At 38.5% G+C, this 19,599-nt stretch overlaps 1 protein-coding gene across 2 annotated transcripts in view; it reads left to right on the top strand.

The window, feature by feature from the left end:
• Nucleotides 1–19,599, top strand: part of LOC122059096 (probable phosphoinositide phosphatase SAC9) — a 67,245-nt gene that overhangs the window by 32,746 nt on the left and 14,900 nt on the right. For both annotated transcript variants that reach the window (XM_042621792.1, XM_042621797.1), the window contains 5 exons: nt 2,478–3,694; nt 4,812–4,919; nt 5,054–5,224; nt 8,829–9,071; nt 18,709–19,140. In XM_042621792.1, the coding sequence (XP_042477726.1) occupies nt 2,478–3,694; nt 4,812–4,919; nt 5,054–5,224; nt 8,829–9,071; nt 18,709–19,140 (2,171 nt within the window). The remainder of the gene's footprint in view (nt 1–2,477; nt 3,695–4,811; nt 4,920–5,053; nt 5,225–8,828; nt 9,072–18,708; nt 19,141–19,599) is intronic.

Genomic DNA, 19,599 nt, shown 5'->3' with positions numbered 1-19,599 from the left:
AAGATGTTGGTTCGTATTTGGATTGGATGGATCTATAGAGGACTTCCAAGGTAAGGGAGAAAATGAAGGGGGAGAGGGGAGAGGGGACAGCCTTGACGGATACCAATTGAGGAAGCAAAGTAGCCAGCCGGACTGCCATTGACAAGAACAGAAAAACAGGGGGAGGAGATGCAGGAGCAAGGTTCAATAACTGATTTCGTTTTGGTGTTTTAGTGGTTTCAAAACCACCAAAATACCGAGATTTTCCGAAACAGTGTACTTTTTCCCTGTGTTTTGCTTGGCCATTTTGGGGGGCTAATGACTGAAATTAGTGAAATAAGCGAAACAGAATGACTGAGATGATTGAAATTTCGACGAAATAGTGCATGTTTTGGACCGAAATTTCGAAACGGAATGACCGAAAAGTTCATCTCGATGACTGAAATATGAGTGAATCCAATTGATGAAAACTTGGGGAAAGAACATCTTGAGCTTGACTTTGGAGATGAACTCCCATTTAAGGGAGTCAAAAGCTTTGTGGATATCAATCTTCACAAGGGCAATAGGGGAATGGGATTTCCTATTAAGTCCTCTGACAATTTCATTGCACAAAATGATGTTATCAACAATACTTCTACCAACAATGAAAGTAGATTGGTCAGAACTAACCAGGGGCTCAACATCCAACTGACGGAGATTGGCAAGGACTTTGGCTATGAACTTGTACAAGAGGTTGAATAGGGAAATGAGTCTAAAGTCAAACATAGAGGAGGCATCTTCTTCCTTGAGGATGAGATAGAGGAAGGTATGATTGATTTCTTAGATCTGGTTGGGGTAAAAAAAGAAGCTCTTGATGGCATTAATGAGATCATCATCAATGATGTCCTAGCAGGAGGAGAAGAACCCATGCTGAAAGCATTAGGACTAGGGGCTCTATTAGCTTTGGGGGAGTGAACTGCAATCAGAATCTCATCATCTTGATGGCCTTAGTGAAACGCAATTGATTTGGTTCACAAAAATCTTAACTGGTTCCCGGCAAACTTATGCTGCAGTTTTATTCTAAGACCTCTATTTGGGGCTCAAGAGTGATTTTGATCTTTGCTAACCAGATCTCTAATGACATTGTCTTAGTAATCACATTATTGTTATCTTGTTGTTGGAGTGCGTTCCTTAAGGGCTTATGATGTAGATGTTGGGTGCTGCACAATTATCATAATCTTCATTGTGGAGATTACTACTTGCCTTCTTTGAGAAATGCTTGTGATGTAGCTATTGGATGCTGCACTTTTATTTATCTTCCTTGTGAAGATGACTACTTACTACCTGCCTTCCTTGGGAAGAGCTTTTAATGTTGTTGCTGATATGATATTATGGATTGCAAATTGGCGTTCTCCACTGCATATTTTGTTCATTGCTGATGGTTATGTTGGGTTTATTTGACACGACGTTTCTTTATCTACTGATGTTGTTGATGATTGGTGTGCTTGAGCTGGTATAGTTTCTTGGGTGAAATTCTCGTCGGCATCTGCAACACACACACACACACACACACACACACACAGACACACACATACATATATCAGGCTGGTGTTGCTTTTGATAGGTATTCTTGTTGTTCCCTTGAGTCCTTTGACAGGTATGTATATTTCAACTTGAGGGGGAGTGTTGAGATATGTACTACCGCAGGGAAGAGTCCTTGTTGGGTTATATTTTGTTGTCACTGGTGTTCCTAGGTTGAGTCTTATCCAATGTAAACTCCTACTAGGATTCTATTTGTTTTACTTTTATAAATAAAGGCAGAGAACCACAATGGACACAAAGTCTTGAGTCTATTGTAATTCAGCATCTTCTCCATTGTCTCTCTCTCTCTCTCTCTCTACTCTTCTTTTGCTCTACAGGTCTTGGTTTGATAGGCTTAGATTTGTTACACAACTGTTTTACTTTATTTGACTTTTGTTTAGTCCATTTATCATTTTAGAGTTTGAATTGAAGAATCGTTCTTTTCTCATGGACTTGTGTGGCCAATTTATTGTTCTCTCCTTCTGACTCAATGCTATTCTTTTTGTTATCTATTGTTGGATTCTATGGATTAGCGCCCATAGCTTCTGCATTGTAGTTGCTAAAGCTTGCTCTTTCTAGTTGCTACATTAGGTTGCTTAATCCAGAGGATTGATACCATAGCTTGTTGAATACCATTTCGTTTGTAGTTTTATTATCAATAAAAGAGAGACGGAATTAGGCCCTTTTCTTTTGCTATCGTATCTAAGTTACCATGGGCCTCTGCATTGTTAGGTATTCTTTTTCCTTTTAATTTGTGTGTGATATGCTCATTTTGTATCTCATTACTGCCTTGATGTTGTTTTCCATGTAATGCAAATCCATTTTGATGCGAGTCATGCATTTGGCATCATTGACATTTTAAAATTTTCTCTATCAATAAATTGAATATCGGTGCAATGGAATTCCATCAAAACTCAATAAAAATGTCCTTCTGACAGGAAATGAAGTTGAGTGTGAGCAACTCGTATGGGTTCCTAGGAGAAGTGGTCAAAGTGTTCCTTTCAACAGATACCTTTGGCGGAGGGGTACTATACCAATCTGGTGGGGTGCAGAATTAAAGATAACTGCTGCAGAAGCAGAAATTTATGTTTCATCTAGTCATCCATATAAAGGAAGTTTACAGTACTATCAGAGGTTAAGTAGGAGATATGATGCACAGAATTTAGAAATAACTGCAGCAGTTAGTCAGAATAAAAAACCTTCGGTTCCTGTTGTATGTGTCAACTTACTCAGAAATGGAGAAGGAAAGTCAGAATCTATCTTGGTTCAGCATTTTGAAGAATCATTAAACCATATCAGATCAACACGAAAACTTCCATGCACTAGGATTCATTTAATAAATTATGATTGGCATGCTACCATAAAATATAAAGGTGAGCAACAAACAATTGAAGGACTGTGGAAACACCTGAAAAAACCCACAATAGCTGTTGGGATTTCTGATGGGGATTATCTACCTTCACGGCAGAGACTTAAGGATTGCCAAGGAGAAGTTGTCTGTAATGAGGATTTCCAAGGTGCCTTTTGCTTAAGATCACATCAAAATGGGGTGGTACGTTTCAATTGTGCAGATTCTTTGGACAGAACCAATGCTGCTAGCTATTTTGGATCACTTCAAGTTTTTGTTGAACAATGTGGACGGCTAGGGATATCCCTTGATACTGATGTAGCATTTGGTTATCCATCAGTAAATAATAATGATGGGTATATTGCTCCTTTGCCACCAGGGTGGGAGAAGCGTTCTGATGTTGTTACTGGAAAAACATATTATATTGATCATAACACGAGAACCACAACCTGGGTTCATCCATGTCCTGATAAACCTTGGAAGAGATTTGATATGACATTTGATGAATTCAAGAGGTCAACTATATTGTCCCCAGTATCTCAGCTTGCGGACCTTTTCCTACTTGCTGGAGATATTCATGCGACACTTTATACTGGTTCCAAAGCTATGCACAGTCAGATACTTAGTATATTTAATGAAGAATCTATTAAATTTAAGCAGTTCTCTGCTGCGCAGAATATGAAGATCACTCTGCAGAGAAGATATAAAAATGCAGTTGTAGATAGCTCCCGTCAGAAGCAATTGGAAATGTTTCTTGGAATGAGGCTTTTCAAGCATCTCCCATCAGTAGCCATTCATTCTCTAAGAGTATGTCTATCGATTTTTTTTTTTTCAAAGTAGCTGTAATAGTAGTGCATTTGCCTATTGTTGATGCATTTAGCCAGTGTTTCCTTCATAACTATCAAGATGAAACATTTTACATGAGTTTGATGGCATGGGTTAAAGTTTTCTTCATAACTATCAATATGTACATGGGTTAAAGTCTCCATAATTATCAATATTCTGCCCTGCGATCGACTCATTTTGATTTTATGTTTCAACATTTTCACCTTCAAGCATGAAAATCTGTTGAATTATAAAAAAGATAATCATGTGCCTGAGCCTGAGTTTTCTATATTGAATGTGGGCTTATTTGAACTTTCTTTTACTATTACTCCTGTGATATTGTTTGGTTATTGCCATCTTCAGGAGATTAAAAGAGCAACTTTCAGGTTGTATAGTAAGTATATGGGCTGTAACCTTTCATAAGATTTGATTTTGCGGGGTCCTGCGAAAGACGTACTGGGTCCTGACCTTTGCTATTTTTTTTTTTTGCACGTAGCATATGCTTACAGACTTGAACCTTTGTCTTCATGCTGTCAGCTGTCCTTTGACTATCGTACAAAGCTACAGCCATTGAGTTGAAAATCACTATTTACAGTTGGTCCAAATGAACTATTTCTAGTAACTTCTCTGTTTTTGAGTCATGTCCCTGTTTTTTGAGTCATGTCTGGAATTTCTTCTCACTTGGAACTAGTAGTTTTCTGCATACCTCTCCTCCCCTACCAATCCGGTTTAATCTAATTTTCTGTTTATTTCCAGCTATTGAACCAAAATTGACTTTTCAACCAGTTATTAAATTTTGTATTTCCTTATACAAAAAATTCTTATAGGCTGACATTTTCCAGATGGATAAATGATGATGTAGAAAATACGGGCTGAAAATTTGAGCATCAATAAAGCTGCAATATGACAGACATAGTTGTCACAGCATGGTAGACTGGAGAAACAAAATTCTTATTCTATATATAATGGAATAGTACTTCAGTATGCCATCCCTTATAAATGTCTGGATTTGCAGAAAATTGAAGAGTCATTGGATTAACTTAAGATTTCAAATATTTTAGTATGGCATTGTTTAGTAATTCATTGCTGATTAATACAGGTATTATCCCGGCCACCTGCATGTTTTTTGAAGCCTGTTGTGAACGTGTTTGCAAGTTCGAATAATGGAGATGATCTTTTGAGTTTCAAGAGGAAAGAGCTGATATGGGTGCGGCCTCTTGATTTGCATTTGAACAAGCAACTGATTTTATATAACCAAAAAGAGATTTGCAGGAGTTAACATTTATCATCAACAGGTTTTTGTTCTACTTGTTTTAATGAATGCATTTTTTATTTTCACAGGTTTGTCCACAAGCTGCAGATGTTGTTGAACTTTTTATTTACCTTCGAGAGCCTTGCCATGTTTGCCAGCTTCTTCTTACAGTTTCGCATGGTGCAGATGATTCAACTTTTCCAGCTACAGTTGATGTAAGGACAGGACCTGATTTAGATAGGCTTAAACTTGTTGTTGAGGTATGTTTTCCAACTTCCATGTTGCTGTTCTTATAAATGTTTCATTCCAAGAGTTCTTCTGTGCTTTTAAATTTAGGTATTGGTTTTCTATTTGCAAAGAGAGGGCCTGTCTATTATTCTTCTTATGATGGAGAGGAAATAAAGGCTGCATTTGTTTGGTGTATAACTTATTTGGTGCCTGGAACCTGAATAAGGCCAAGTATACTCTAATGTAGAAGTAGATTGCAAAGTAACTACCCCCAATGTGTCACACCCCAAACAAGACAATTAAGACTCACCAACTAGCTTGACAATAATCAGAAATAACCCCCAAGGAATGAAGGACAAAACAGCAGTAACACCCAACCAAAAGATTCACACCCTAGGAGAGAAAAGGACCTGCGGCTAGGGGAAAAGGGGATACCTGCGGCTGGATCTGTGGAGCTCAAATTCTGGCCGATGGTAGGCCTTGATATGAGGGATAAAACCCCCAAAGATGAACTGATTCTGCCGGCTGATGTGAAAGTTCTGAAGTTTCTTGATTTCATCCCATGGAGAGAGAAAACAGAAGAGATTCTTTAAGAATCGAGGTTGGACTGCTTGGGCAGTACTGAGATGAGGATCTAGTGATCCTTGGACTGCGAAGAACACCCTCTGAAAAGGGTTTCTAGATCAGAAGTCAGATGTGGGAGGCATGGAGATCGATGGTCTTCAAAACTGAGCTTCCCTTGCTGGCCGATTCTGGTTCTAACAGTACTGAACAGATCTGAACTCTTCTTGAGAATTATCACAGCAACAGAGACTAATAACAGTAGCTTAAAGTAAAGAAAGAAAGAAGAAGACAAGAGAATTGTGGGTGGGATTGGATATCTTGGCCCGGGCATCTCACCCACAGCTATCTTGGCTGTTTAGAGGCAATTGACTGCAAATTTTGTTTATTCAATTCTGATTTTCTGAGTACAAGAGCTCCTCTTTAAATAGAGGGCAGTAGCTATGCTAATAGCAGTCACATTACAACTAGGAGTTGTACTCCTACTAGGACTAACATTAGAAACCTAGTCAATCTTTAGGAAACTAATTAGTCACCATTTAATAGCCACTAATGGGCTTTATTACAAGTAAATTGATGGGCCCAATAGGCCTTTATTAATGACTAATAACTTAAACCACTTAAGTGAGTAAATCGATGGGCCCAATGGGCCTTTATTAATAACTAATAAATTAACCACTTAACTGGACTAAAGTAGAAACCGATAGCCCTATTTGGGCTGGGCTTTCCTCCCGCGATAGCTCAGCCCAAAGTAGGGATCTAGATCATACTCTGGGCAACAGCATATATTGTGTGGGCAAATTCTAAAATCCATTATCAAAAGGTCTGGCATGTATGATATGCACAGTAATGGATCCTTTTGCCCTTACTCATTGTTCTGGTGTTGGTAGATGATTCAACAAGATCAAGGTGGTGTTGATAAGTGAAATTAGTTAGCACCAGAAATCAAGACATGTTTAAAGTAGGTGATAGTAGTACTGAGACTTCTTACTGCCTTGCAAAGGAAGATGCTTCTTTCAGGCTTAGGTTTGGGGAATTGTAATCGTGATGTTCTGGGTTGGTTTGCGTACTCCAGATGAAACAATGAAATCTCATAAACAATAACTTTTTGAGCGAGTCAAGGCGTTGATTTGGCCCGTTTCCCTTGGGTTTCATGTCAACCGGTTCAGCCATCCCATTCTGTTTGAGTTTCTAAACATTGCTCCTGATGAACTATAATTCAGTTCTTTCACTTTATCCGAAATACTTTTCTATTCTTTCATTTGTCCTTTTACTTCATGGAACATTGACTTAATCGTCATGGAAAACCATGTGGGAACCTCTGATTTTCCATCGCTGCTACTACCTATGTTTCTCTTATACTACAAGAACAACAAACTAAGTGATGCAGGATCAAGTTTGAACCGGGTTGACCCTTCTGGCAATCTCTACCAAGACGAACCTGGTCTGGTTGGATTTTTGGGATCGGTAGGATATTTTAGGATTTATTTTATGTAGGAAAGATTAAGTTATTTATTTGGGAAGATATGTAATCTTTTATTTTGGGTAGTTGTTAGACAAGTAGGGAGTTGCCAATTTGAGTTTTATTTAATTTTATTAGTTTAGATCAAGTAATTAGGAGATCTATTTCTATTTCAGTTTTATACTTTAATTAGGAAGTTTTCCTTTGGTTTTCTTAGAAATAGGTTTGTAACCTATTCATTGGGTGAAGTTTGAAGAATAAATTGATTTGGGTTTATTGTTTACCATGTTGGTATGAGAACACTAGGTTGTGTGACCTCCCCCCCCCCCCCCGGGTTCTCTTTTTTTCTTCTTTCTTCTTCTACCTTCCCCATTGATCTGTTATGACTTCTTCCTTTTCTTTATTCCTGATCTATTTTATTTTATTTTAACCTAACTGTTACTCTGTTTTCTGGGCAGCACTGCAGCCCATAAAGTTGGATCAATCTCCCTTGATCCTTCTTCTTTTCTACTCTGATTTTGTGTGCTTATACTTTCTGTAGGGGCGTCCAAAACCCTCCGATATAAGTCCTTAATATTGCACTAATTGTGAACAACTATGACCTGCAACTAAACTGTTCTAAGATGTCCGCCAGGTTCTGTTTCAGGGTCTTATTCACTTTTCTTGATTGCTACTTCCAGTGATCCTTGTGTGGGTTTCAGAGTACAAAGGGTTGGGGAGTTCAAATCTGAAATTTTGAGAAGTTTGTCTGATGGGTTCATCTGCTGGATCGAATTGAACAGATCTGGTTTTCCGCATCTGTTTTGAGCACAAGGAGGAAGACGATTTGGTTTTCCATCTTCCCCTCTCTCTCGTTATTTCCTTTAGGTCTTTGTCTTTTTGTGTTAAAATCATACTAGTGTTTCCAAGGCTACCCTTCCCTTATCCTTTTATTCTCCTCTATCCCTTATCTTCAATCTCATTTCAAGATTACCCCTCTCACCTTATACGTTATGTATCCCTTTGTTCTCTCTTTTCGTTTTGACTTACATCTATTTACCAGATCGCCATTCCACTTTTAAACTGCAATATATTTACAAGTATGCCATTACTTCTTACAATTGAGCCATCTAATAACTAAGTGGATCCATAAGCGATCCGATTCTGGTTTTGGAACTCGGATCTGCATCACTAAGCCTTATGCCAACGTAATGGGTTTGACTACATGGATCTAGACAAAACAATGTAGGGAAAACTGTGGTCTAAACTCTAAACTAAACCTATGTGGGCCAAAACCTGTCTCAAAACCCGAGATTTAGTTCCTTGGTCTAAACTAAACCTATGTTTCTCTTATGGTAGCTTGAAATTCCAAATCAGTATTCCCTGGAGTAGAAACAATATACCTGTTGTGACTCCCATTTTGGTGGGATTTACTCCCTTCGCTTTGCAATTCTTTAGCTTTGAATGGGCGTCAATTGTCTTCTTCATGGCCTTTCTAAGAATATGATTTTCTTGTCACTCTTCTTGGCAGTTTTATTTACTTGGGGGAACATCACATTTTTTTGTCTATTCAATTTAGTTTGTACTGCATTGTTGGGATTTATTAACATTTAGTTTATTGATGGATTTTTCAGGGAGCTTCCATACCACAATGTTTAAATGGGACAAATCTTTCGATACCCTTACCGGGGGCAGTTAGTCCAGAGGATATGGCTGTCACTGGTGCAGGTGCACGCCTTCATGCTCAAGATACATCTTGTATTTCATTCTTATATGATTTTGAAGAATTGGAGGGTGATTTAAACTTTCTCACCCGTGTGGTCGCACTTACATTCTATCCTTCTGGTCCTGGAAAAACTCCCATAACTATTGGTGAGGTACAAAGCTGCCCTTGCAAGTATGCTATTGTAAATATGTTAGATGTAGAGTTGTAGTTACTCTCTATTATTTTATACCCCTATCTATATTCTTTATTATTTATTGTTCATCTATAACTGGCATTCATATTCTCGAGGGCTGTTTCTGTCTGAATGGAATATTATATTAATGAAAGGTTGTGGGTTAAGTAGTGAGAATCACTCCATCTCATTTCTCTATGAATAAACTCCAGGACAGAAATCTACAAAATGAAAAAATGAATCAACATGTAAAGTAATTGTAAATAGTATAAGAAGAAGAAAAAGAGAAGATGGAGGAAAAGAGAATTGATGTGTAACCATTTGGGAATTACAACTTAATGTTATAGCTCCCACTTCATTCAATATATGATAACCTAAAGATAACAAGGGACTTAATTGGAAGAAATCAACAGAAAAATAAAAGGAGACAAAACTTCCCTTACCCACCAAGACCCTATAGATCTCGATTTACGCTCCCTCTCAAGCTGGAGCATAGATGTTAATCATGCCCAACTTGTTACAAATATAATCCACTCTAACACTTCCCAAAGACTTTGTAAACAAATCAACAAGTTGCTCCCTTGTATGAACATGACGAGGAGAAATAAGTCATTGTTTTATTTTCTCTCGAACAAAGTGACAGTCTACTTCTATGTGTTTTGTTCTTTCATGAAATACAAGATTCGAAACAATATGGATAGCAACTTGATTATCACACCACAACTGCGCTGGCAAATCATCTGTAAATCCAAGTTCAGCCAATAACTGTTTCACCCTCATCAGTTCACATCTAACATGATGGCCCAATACTCTTGACTCTGCACTAGATCGAGCCACAACTGTTTGTTTCTTGCTCTTCTGTGGCACTAAGTTTCTTCCAATAAATGGGCAATAACTTGTAGTTGACCTCTTTCCAATAGGAGATCCAACCCAATCATCATCTGAAAACCCTTCAATACGTCCATATCCGTGATCACAATAAAGCAGACAACGTCTATAAGCCTTCTTGAGGTACCACAGAATACTTATTACAGCCTCCTAATGAGACATTCGAGGAGCAAACAAAAATTGACTCACCACAATTATAAGAAAAACAATATCAGGTCGAGCCACAATCATATAATTTAGTTTCCTAATAGGCCTTTGATACTTCTCAGAATCCCTAAAAACATCACCACCATTAGCTGTAAGCTTTAAATTGGGATCCATGGGTGTATCTAAGGGTTTAGAGCCCAACATTCTTGTCTCTGAAAGAAGATCAATGACATATTGTCGCTGTGAAAGCAAATTCCTTTCCTTGACTGAGCCACTTCCACACCCAAAAAATATTTTAACCTTTCCAAATATTTAGTCTGAAGTTTCTGCTTAATGTATCTTCAACTTCTCAATTCCCAACGAATCATTTCCTATAATAACAGTATCATCCACGTATACAATAGAAATATTCGTCCTGCAACAGAATATTGGAAAAATACAGAATGATCACTACCACACCATGTCAGCTCAAACTCCAAGACCACCCCAATAAACTGACCAAACCATGCCCGAGGCAACTATTTCAGCCCATGCAAAGACTTCTTGAGCTTACACACCATACCACACTCCCCTTGAGCAACAAACCCAGGAGATTACTCCATATAAACCTCCTCATGGAGATCACCATGTAAGAAGGCATTCATAACGTCTAATTGAAATGAGGGACATCGGTGGGTAGTAGCAAGAGAGGTCAAAATGCGAACAGAAGTAAGTTTAGCCACTGGGGAAAAAGTATTTAAGTAATCAATCCTATACACTTGGGAGTAGCCTTTGGCCACAAGCCTGGCCTTCAAATGTGCCGATGAACCATCTGGATTTACTTTCACCTTATAAACCTAGTGACAACCAATAGCTGATTTCCCTGAGGGTAACGGAATAAGGTCCCATGTCCAATTTTCCTCCAACGCTAGTAGTTCCTCAATCATAGCAGCCCATCAACTAGGATGAGACAGTGCCTCTGCAATAGAGTTAGGAATAGGATGATTCTCAACAATATTTACAAAAGCATGGTAATTAGAGGAGAAACCAAAGTAGGACACAAAGTTAGATATAGGGTGTTGGGTATAACCCTGAACACCCTTGCGCATAGGTACATCAAGATCAGAAGAAGCGGTAGAAGAAGAGGGACTACTTACTGCTAGACCGGCAAACGAAAGAGGCGAGGCAAAGACAGATGAAGTAGGGGGGCCAAATCTTGCCGAGGCAACGCTGGTACACAATAACAGGTTGTGGTAGTGGTGATGAAGAAACTTGAGGAACAGAAGACTGAATATATAAAGGAATATCATCATCCAACTTTGAAGCAACAAAAGAAGGGTCAAAATAAGGAGTGGACTCAAAGAAGGAAACATCAGCTGTGACAAAATACTTGGTGCAGCTTCAAATGAATAATAATGATAACCCTTTTGGGTATGAGAATAGCCAACAAACATACATTTAAGAGCTTTTGGATCCAACTTGGAAACACTAGGACTATGATCACAAATAAAGCAAACACTACCAAAGACATGTGGTGGTAAAACAAATAAAGGTGCAGAAGGAAATAACAAAGAATGGTGGATAGCACCATGTAAGACAGAAGAAGGCATGCGGTTAATAAGATAACACGTAGTCAAAATAGCATCAGCCCAAAATGGTTTGGTCACCTTCATCTAAAAGAGAAGAGATCATGTGACCTCCATTAAGTGTCTATTCTTCCCTTCAACCACACCATTTTGCTGGGGGGGGGGGTGTCGGTATGAGAAGAGATTGATGTATAATGCCATGTTGAACCATAAAAGTAGTAAAGGGGTCAGAAAAATATTCCTTAGCATTATCGTTGCAAATAATGCACACAGGAATATTAAACTGAGTTTGAATCTCATACACATGCCAAAAAAAAAAAATGAGGAAAAGAAGAAGAAGTTCTTCCCTTCAACCACACCATTTTGCTGGGCGGTGTCGGTATGAGAAGAGACTGATGTATAATGCCATGTTGAACCATAAAAGTAGTAAAGGGGTCAGAAAAATATTCCTTAGCATTATCGTTGCAAATAATGCACACAGGAATATTAAACTGAGTTTGAATACACATGCCAAAAAAAAAAAAATGGAAAAGAAGAAGTAATGTAGGGATGGATTTGACAACCAAACCAGACCCAAGACTGCAGGATTTTATAAACCAGAGAACAACCAATAATCACCCAAAATTAGGCAGCAAACAACTGTCCAAAAGTAAGAGTCAAACAGTCCTTGTAAACCAGAATTTTCAAACCCAGAATTTGGAATTTCTGAAACAGAGATTACACCAAACAAATAGACTAACCAGCAGCAGGTATAGAGTACTGGATAAGCCACAATCAGAAACAAATACCACAGGAGCAGGTAAGTCAAACCAGATCTGAAATCTGGGCAGAAACACAGTTGGCCAGAAGTATTTAACACCTCAGATCAGACAAACCCATGGTTTGATTGGTCCCAAATTAAGGTCAAACCTCCCTCTTAATAAACCCAACAATCAATCAAAAGGGGAGGGCCATCGGCTGGCTGGATCTTCAGAACAATATAGGGGCAGCAGGAGAGAAACTTGAGATTTCCAGAACCAGAAATCAAAAGCAGTTCAGATCCCTTACCTGGTTTGAAGAACCTTGCAATTAACTTTGAAAAGAAAGAAAGAATAGTTGAAGAGACCTCTTGGATTTCACGCCGCAAAGAGTCAATTAGATCAAACACCAATTCCTTCAGCCTTGATCAAACACAAGACAACTCTTTATGAAGAAGACAATAGCAACAACCATTAATCTTTTTATCAAAATCATTCTAGGTTTTTAGGAGCCTCCTATTCTTTATTTATAATGTTAATGGGGGAGGGAATTACAAAATAGAAGGTTCCTCAAAAAGGAAACAAAATATTCTCCTAATACAATAGTTACTAAAAACTGAAATTAGAAACTAACTACTAATGACTTGACTCAATTAATAACTTGACTCCTAAAGAAACAAATATAACTCAAATCAAGTCCAACTAAAAAGGAAATTAACTAGTAATCACGTATTCAATCTTAGACCCCCCCTTTTAGACCCTTAAAAGTGGTCTATTACACTCAAAACACATGAGATCAAAGGCCCAACATGTATGGAACCTTACCCTAAGCTTATTCCTAATAAAACAAGCCTATTTTGGTAATTAATCTGCATCAACTCTCCCCATCTTGAAAAAATTCGTCCTCGAATTTTGTAGTGATAAGGAGGAAACAACATGTGCGTAGCAGCTTTAACCATTCCCAAACAAAATTCTAGTTTCTTGTAGACTTTTGGAAGGTATTCTTCAAGGTGTTGAGCTTTCTCTTCAAAGAACCATCATGGCATAACAAACTCTATATGCTCAACCTCTGAATTAATACCAACTGTGAATGTTGTGTGCATAGAGTCGTCAATGTTGGTAACCTTCTCATCAAGGATTGGAACAAACGCTTCCTTTTCATCATGAATCTCAAAGACTTGTTGTGGAGTTCTTTCAATCACTACCTCATCTTCCACATCTTTAGTCTTGTCTATTATGCTCTCTTCAATGTAGAATCCTTCACTGGAGTCTTCTTCCATGGTTTCAGTCTTGTCTACTATGCTCTCTTCAATGTAGAACTCTTCAATTGAATTTTCTATCTCTTGACCTTCTGTCTTTGAAGCTTCAAGAACCATATCTTCAATGTGAACCTTGATTTCAAGTTCTTTTGGTTTGAATAGAGGTATCTTCACTTCACATAGAGGAGTTGTGGCTCTTGGGGGTGTTGAAGTGTTAGGTTTAGTGGTTGGAAAATTCTTCTTAACCTCCCTAGCTTGGTAACCAAACCTTCTACCTGGCTGTGCCATAAGTTCCTCTGCTCGAAGAGCCTTGTCAAAGCAATCTCTCACTGTATACACATCAACAACACCAATTTCTCTCTTAATTTCAGCTCGTAATCCCAGTTGAAATTGAGAAAGTAATTGCTTCTCATTCTTCCTAATGCCTGTGCAAGAATAAAGTGCATCAGACTTATTCATACACTCCACCACAGTCATATTTCCCTGACGAAGAGAGTTCAGTTGGTCTTGTATACGAGCTCTGAAATTACGTGGTAAGTACTTATCAGATAGTTCTTGCTTCATCTCTTCCCATGTAGTAGGTTCTCTACCACGGTCCCCCAGTTCATACTCATAGGTTCTCCACCAATCACGGGCAGCCTCAACTAGCTTGGCGCGAGCTAGTTTCATCTTCCGTTCGTCAGGTAACTCATAATAGTCAAAATAGTCGTCTAGTGCCATTACCCAATCATAGAACAATTGGGGGTCATGTCTCCCATCAAACTCCTTCAGATCGAGCTTGATTTTTTGTGAATCTCCAGAGTACCTCTGATATGTGGGGTATTCAGTCTCAAAGTAACCCCTTGCATATTCTTCAAAAGTAGGTTGCACTACATGAATCCTCTGTGGTCCTCTCAGATTAAGGTTAGGTCTCATGTTAGCCAACTGAGCAACTGAGTTCATAGGGGCTTCCACTTTAGGTGGTACATAAGTGCCATGTGTAGGTTGTTGAGTCTCCATAGCCAACACCTTTTTACTAAGAGCTTGCTATTCAGCCTTTAGTTCAGCTCTTATATTCTGTATCAATTCCATAATAGAAGCTAGGGTGGGGGTGTTGTTCTCAGCCATGCTCAGATACCACTTAATGTAGGGATGGATTTGACAACCAAACCAGACCCAAGACTGCAGGATTTTATAAATCAGAGAGCAACCAATAATCACCCAAAATTAGGCAGCAAACAACTGTCCAGAAGTAAGAGTCAAACAGTCCTTGTAAACCAGAATTTTCAAACCCAAAATTTGAAATTTCTGAAACAGAGATTACACCAAATAAATAGACTAACCAGCAGCAAGTAAGTCAAACCAGATCTGAAATCTGGGTAGAAACACAGTCGGCCAGAAGTATTTAACACCTCAGATCAGACAAACCCATGGTTTGATTGGTCCCAAATTAAGGTCAAACCTCCCTCTTAATAAACCCAACAATCAATCAAAAGGGGAGGGCCATCGGCTAGCTGGATCTTCAGAACAATATAGGGGCAACAGGAGAGAAACTTAAGATTTCCAGAACCAGAAATCAAAAGCAGTTCATATCCCTTACCTGGTTTGAAGAACCTTGCAATTAACTTTGAAAAGAAAGAAAGAATAGTTGAAAAGACCTCTTGGACTTCACGCCACAAAGAGTCAATTGGATCAAACACCAATTCCTTCAGCCGTATTCAATCTTAGACCTCAAAACACATGAGATCAAAGGCCCAACATGTATGGAACCCAACCCTAAGCTTATTCCTAATAAAACAAGCCTATTTTGGTAATTAATCTGCATCAACTCTCCCCATCTTGAAAAAATTCGTCCTCGAATTTTGTAGTGATAAGGAGGAAACAACATGTGCGTAGCAGCTTTAACCATTCCCAAACAAAATTCTGGTTGCTTGTAGACTTTTGGAAGGTAGTCTTCAAGGTGTTGAGCTTTCTCTTCAAAGAACCATGATGGCATAACAAACTCTATATGCTCAACCTCTGAATCAATACCAATTGTGAAATTCGTGTGCATAGAGTCGTCAATGTTGGTAACCTTCTCATCAAGGATTGGAACAAACGCTTCCTTTTCATCATGAATCTCAAAGACTTGTTGTGGAGTTCTTTCAATCACTACCTTTTGGAAGGTAGTCTTCAAGTCTAAAAGTTTCAAACTATCCAGTGAAGGATAACCCAAATGACAACGGATTTGGTGATGTGATGCCACACTCGAACACACCAAATGAAGTGTTCTCAAATAGATACAACCCCCCAATTCATGACCTCTAACAATCATCTTCTTCGTCGTAAGGTCCTTAATGTAGGACTAGATCTGAACAATCAAACTAGACCCAACAACAGGAACTTGTAACCAAAGAACAACCAAAAGCAGCTCCACAGATATATGAGAAATCAGACTTCACATAACAGTCTAGTAGCACTATCGATCTTAAGGAATATTAGCACAAAGAATAAACAAAGAGAGCAGCAGCCCTTAGAACTAAACCAGGGACTGACTAAGTGTATTAACCACTTCAAGTTCTTCTCAAGTATCCAGAAATCAGCAGTCATAATAGCAGAGATGTCAAATCCAGAAACTAGAAGCTAAGGCCGCTAGAAGACAAAAAATAGGGAGATTTTGAATATCTCTCTACAGGCTCCTCAGAAACAGTCCAAACTAAGGTTGATCCTTAGTAGTATATGGATAAACAATCAATCAAAATCTGGGCTCAAACCGAGAGCTGGAACTGCCCTTTTTAAAGGAGGCCGATTGGAAAAAACTGCAGAATTTTATGGGCAGCAGTTAAAAATAAATACCTGGTTGTAGCAGCAATATTAGCTTGAATATAGATTGTAAAGAAGAGAAGGAAACACACTAAGAACCCTCCTGGACTTCACGCCGCAAGGAGTCACCTGGATCAGACACCAAGCCCTTCTTCCTTGATCAAACACAAAGAAGTTCTCTTGTAAAGAAAGCAGCAGCAGCAACCATGTAGTTTGTCAAAATCGTGGCTCATTAAAAGAGCCATCATCTTTATTTATAACAGTGATGGGGGTTACATAAAATAGAAACTAACTTTAGTTTCCAAAAACTGAAATAGGAAACTAAAAATTAGAAACTCAACTAGTTACTAAAACTGAAAATAGAAACTTACAAAATAGAAAGTCCTTTAGTTGCTAAACTGGAAATAGAAACTAATTTATGACTGAAAATTAGAAACTAAATAACCCCATCTAAAAAGGAAACTAAAGAAAAAGGAAACAAATCACTGAATCCCATATGCAACCTTAGAACCCCTAGTTTAGACCCATAAAAGTAGCCCAATATACTCCGAACCACATGGACTGAAGGCCCAACACGTATACAATCCAACCCTAAGCTTATTCCTAATAAAACAAGCCTAGTTTGGTGAAGAATCTGCATCAGTCCTGAAAGACACAATAATCAAAGAAAAGGTCACAAAACAATTATGGGTTTTGATGAACTTATTAATAGACAAAAGATTAAAAGGAAATCCACGTAAATAAAGAACAAAAGCTATGGATAAAGAAGAAGTGGCATGAACAGTGCCTGTACCGTCAACCTTAGCTAAAGAACCATTAGCTAAGGTGACACTAGAGGACGACGTATGAAAAGAAGAAAACATACCTGAGACCCCAGTCATTTGATCTGATGCACCTGAATCAATGATCCAGGGGTAGGAAGCAATCGAAATACATGCAGTGGCATTACCTATCTGTACAAATGTAGCAGTAACGTACCTGGATGACTGACAAAACTGAAACTGAGTAAAGCGTGCATAATCCTCATCAAACATTTTCATTATCTTATCCTCAGCCTGTGGAGATGATGTAGCAACAGAATTAGTAGTAGTAGCAGAATTTGCAAACTGTTGTTGAGATGGTTTGCAATGAAGTTTCCAACAAAAGCGTTGGATATGTCCTGGATGACCACAGGTCTGATTGAACTCGGTAGGAAAATGAATAGGATCCAGTGGCAGGCCGAAGGTCTTGTGAGGTCGTTGGAGATGGAGAATAAAGGGGATTGCAGCAGCAGGAGGTCTGTGAAGCTTTGTTTCGATGATGGTTCAGAAATGGTAGCTGATCAGATTTGGAAAGTTATGTTCAGCCCTCCAATCCCCTCTTTCAAGTCCGAAGCAATTTTGAGGCTAGGTTTTGGTGTCGTTAACAAGCTTTTTCTGAAATTGGGTTGAGAAAGCAAAAATCTTGAACCGTTTCACTTCTTGGAATGGTTTTCCACCGGCCTGATTTGGACTCAAGACACCAGAAGATCCCCTGGTGGATGTGGAAGACAGCTTTAATCTGTCCAATCTAGGGTCGTCTTCTCTTGGTTTGCTGGGGAAGAATCTCTAAAGCTCAAGTCACTCAAAGCCATTGATGGAGGATTGCTTTCTGGAACTTGAGTCACTTGCAAGTAGAGTTCTCTTTTGGGTTGGTCGACTTTTTCATTGGGCCTTTCTCCTCTTTTTTCCCTTCCACTTGTTTCAAGAAACAAAAATTGACATGAATTTCAATTTATGTTTCAAGAAACGGTAGAAACGAAACAAGTTTGTCAAATGCCTTTTGGGGTGTTTTTCCATTTCTTAGAACAGAAAAAATGGAAAACACGTTTTCAGAAACGTTATCAAAAGGTGCCTTACTAGATCAAATGGTGGTACAAAGTATAGTCTTATCTTTTATTTTCAATTCCATTTTATTCTATTTTTGAAGAATGGAAACAGAAAAAAATTGATTTAAAAATTTAAGCATACATGATAAGTACACCAAAACTCCCTACAAAAAGTAGTGCCTACATCAGTATAGTACCAGCTTCACCTTTCCAATGTGCATTTTTCAACTGGCCTTATTTTTTCCTCTTTTGTGCTCAAGCCTCAATGCATATCTTAGATTTGTTAGTTATCACATACATATTTTAGTGTACCATTCATATTATTTTCACTCCTCTCCTCTCAGGTTTATTTGTTGCTTGATTTTTAATTTTATTAGTTGAAGCTTGTCACAGGTGGAGGTACTTGGAGTTTCTCTTCCTTGGGGGGGCATATTATCAGTGGAAGGACGTGGTGCGAAATTCTGGGATCTTGCCAACAAATGTCAGAAAGAAACCAACCCTTTTCTGTGTAGTTCAGATAATTATCCATCAGGTCATGCATCTTGTTCCAATGAAAATGTGTTGCGACCAGCGCAACCAATTGCCTCTGTAGATCTCTTGACTGGAGATAACATGTTTCCAGAATTCATTGAGCAACTGCATACAAGTGATACCAGCTCTAGGGGAGGTGACCCACTTGATTTCCTTGATAATGCTGTGATAGAGCACTGGGCTCCTGATGCCGATTCTAAGTTCTCTTCTTCATTGCAACATGGGAGACCTAAAGAAGATGGCAGTGTCCAACATTACATAAATTGCTTAAAGGCCCTAGCTGGTCCGCAGTTGGTATGCTATTGTCTTTCCTTATTCATGCTATTGGATAATGTTAGCTCATTAAGATTGTTAGTAAATTTATACAGTAAAAAATTGGTTCATGGCAGCAAGTGCTATTAAGGTGCAGTTAGGCATGTGCCTGAGGCTCAAGTTACAGCCTGGCTTCAAGATGCACTGCTTGAATTAGACAATGCCTTTTTTGGTGCAAGGTGCCCCAGGCATGCTCTTGCATATTACATATGTTTGGTTTAATTGAATCCTTGGATGGTTCTTGGAGTCTTTTACTTGTTCTTGATCTGCGACTACAAGAGTCTGGTTTGCCTTGAATTTTATCCAGGATATTGTGCAAAAATTAGTGTTGGTACTTTGATTAAATCACTAGAACTTTTCAGTTCAAATTGATTGCATTGTACCAACCTTTTTACTGGAAGATTGGAGTTATTGTTTGAAGGACCTTTTTGCTCCCCAAGA

The sequence above is a fragment of the Macadamia integrifolia genome, chromosome 2 (assembly GCF_013358625.1).
Source record: "Macadamia integrifolia cultivar HAES 741 chromosome 2, SCU_Mint_v3, whole genome shotgun sequence".
Classification (NCBI taxonomy): domain Eukaryota; kingdom Viridiplantae; phylum Streptophyta; class Magnoliopsida; order Proteales; family Proteaceae; genus Macadamia; species Macadamia integrifolia.
The sequence above is the reverse complement of the archived record's forward strand: the minus strand, read 5'-3'. Positions and strand labels throughout refer to the sequence as shown.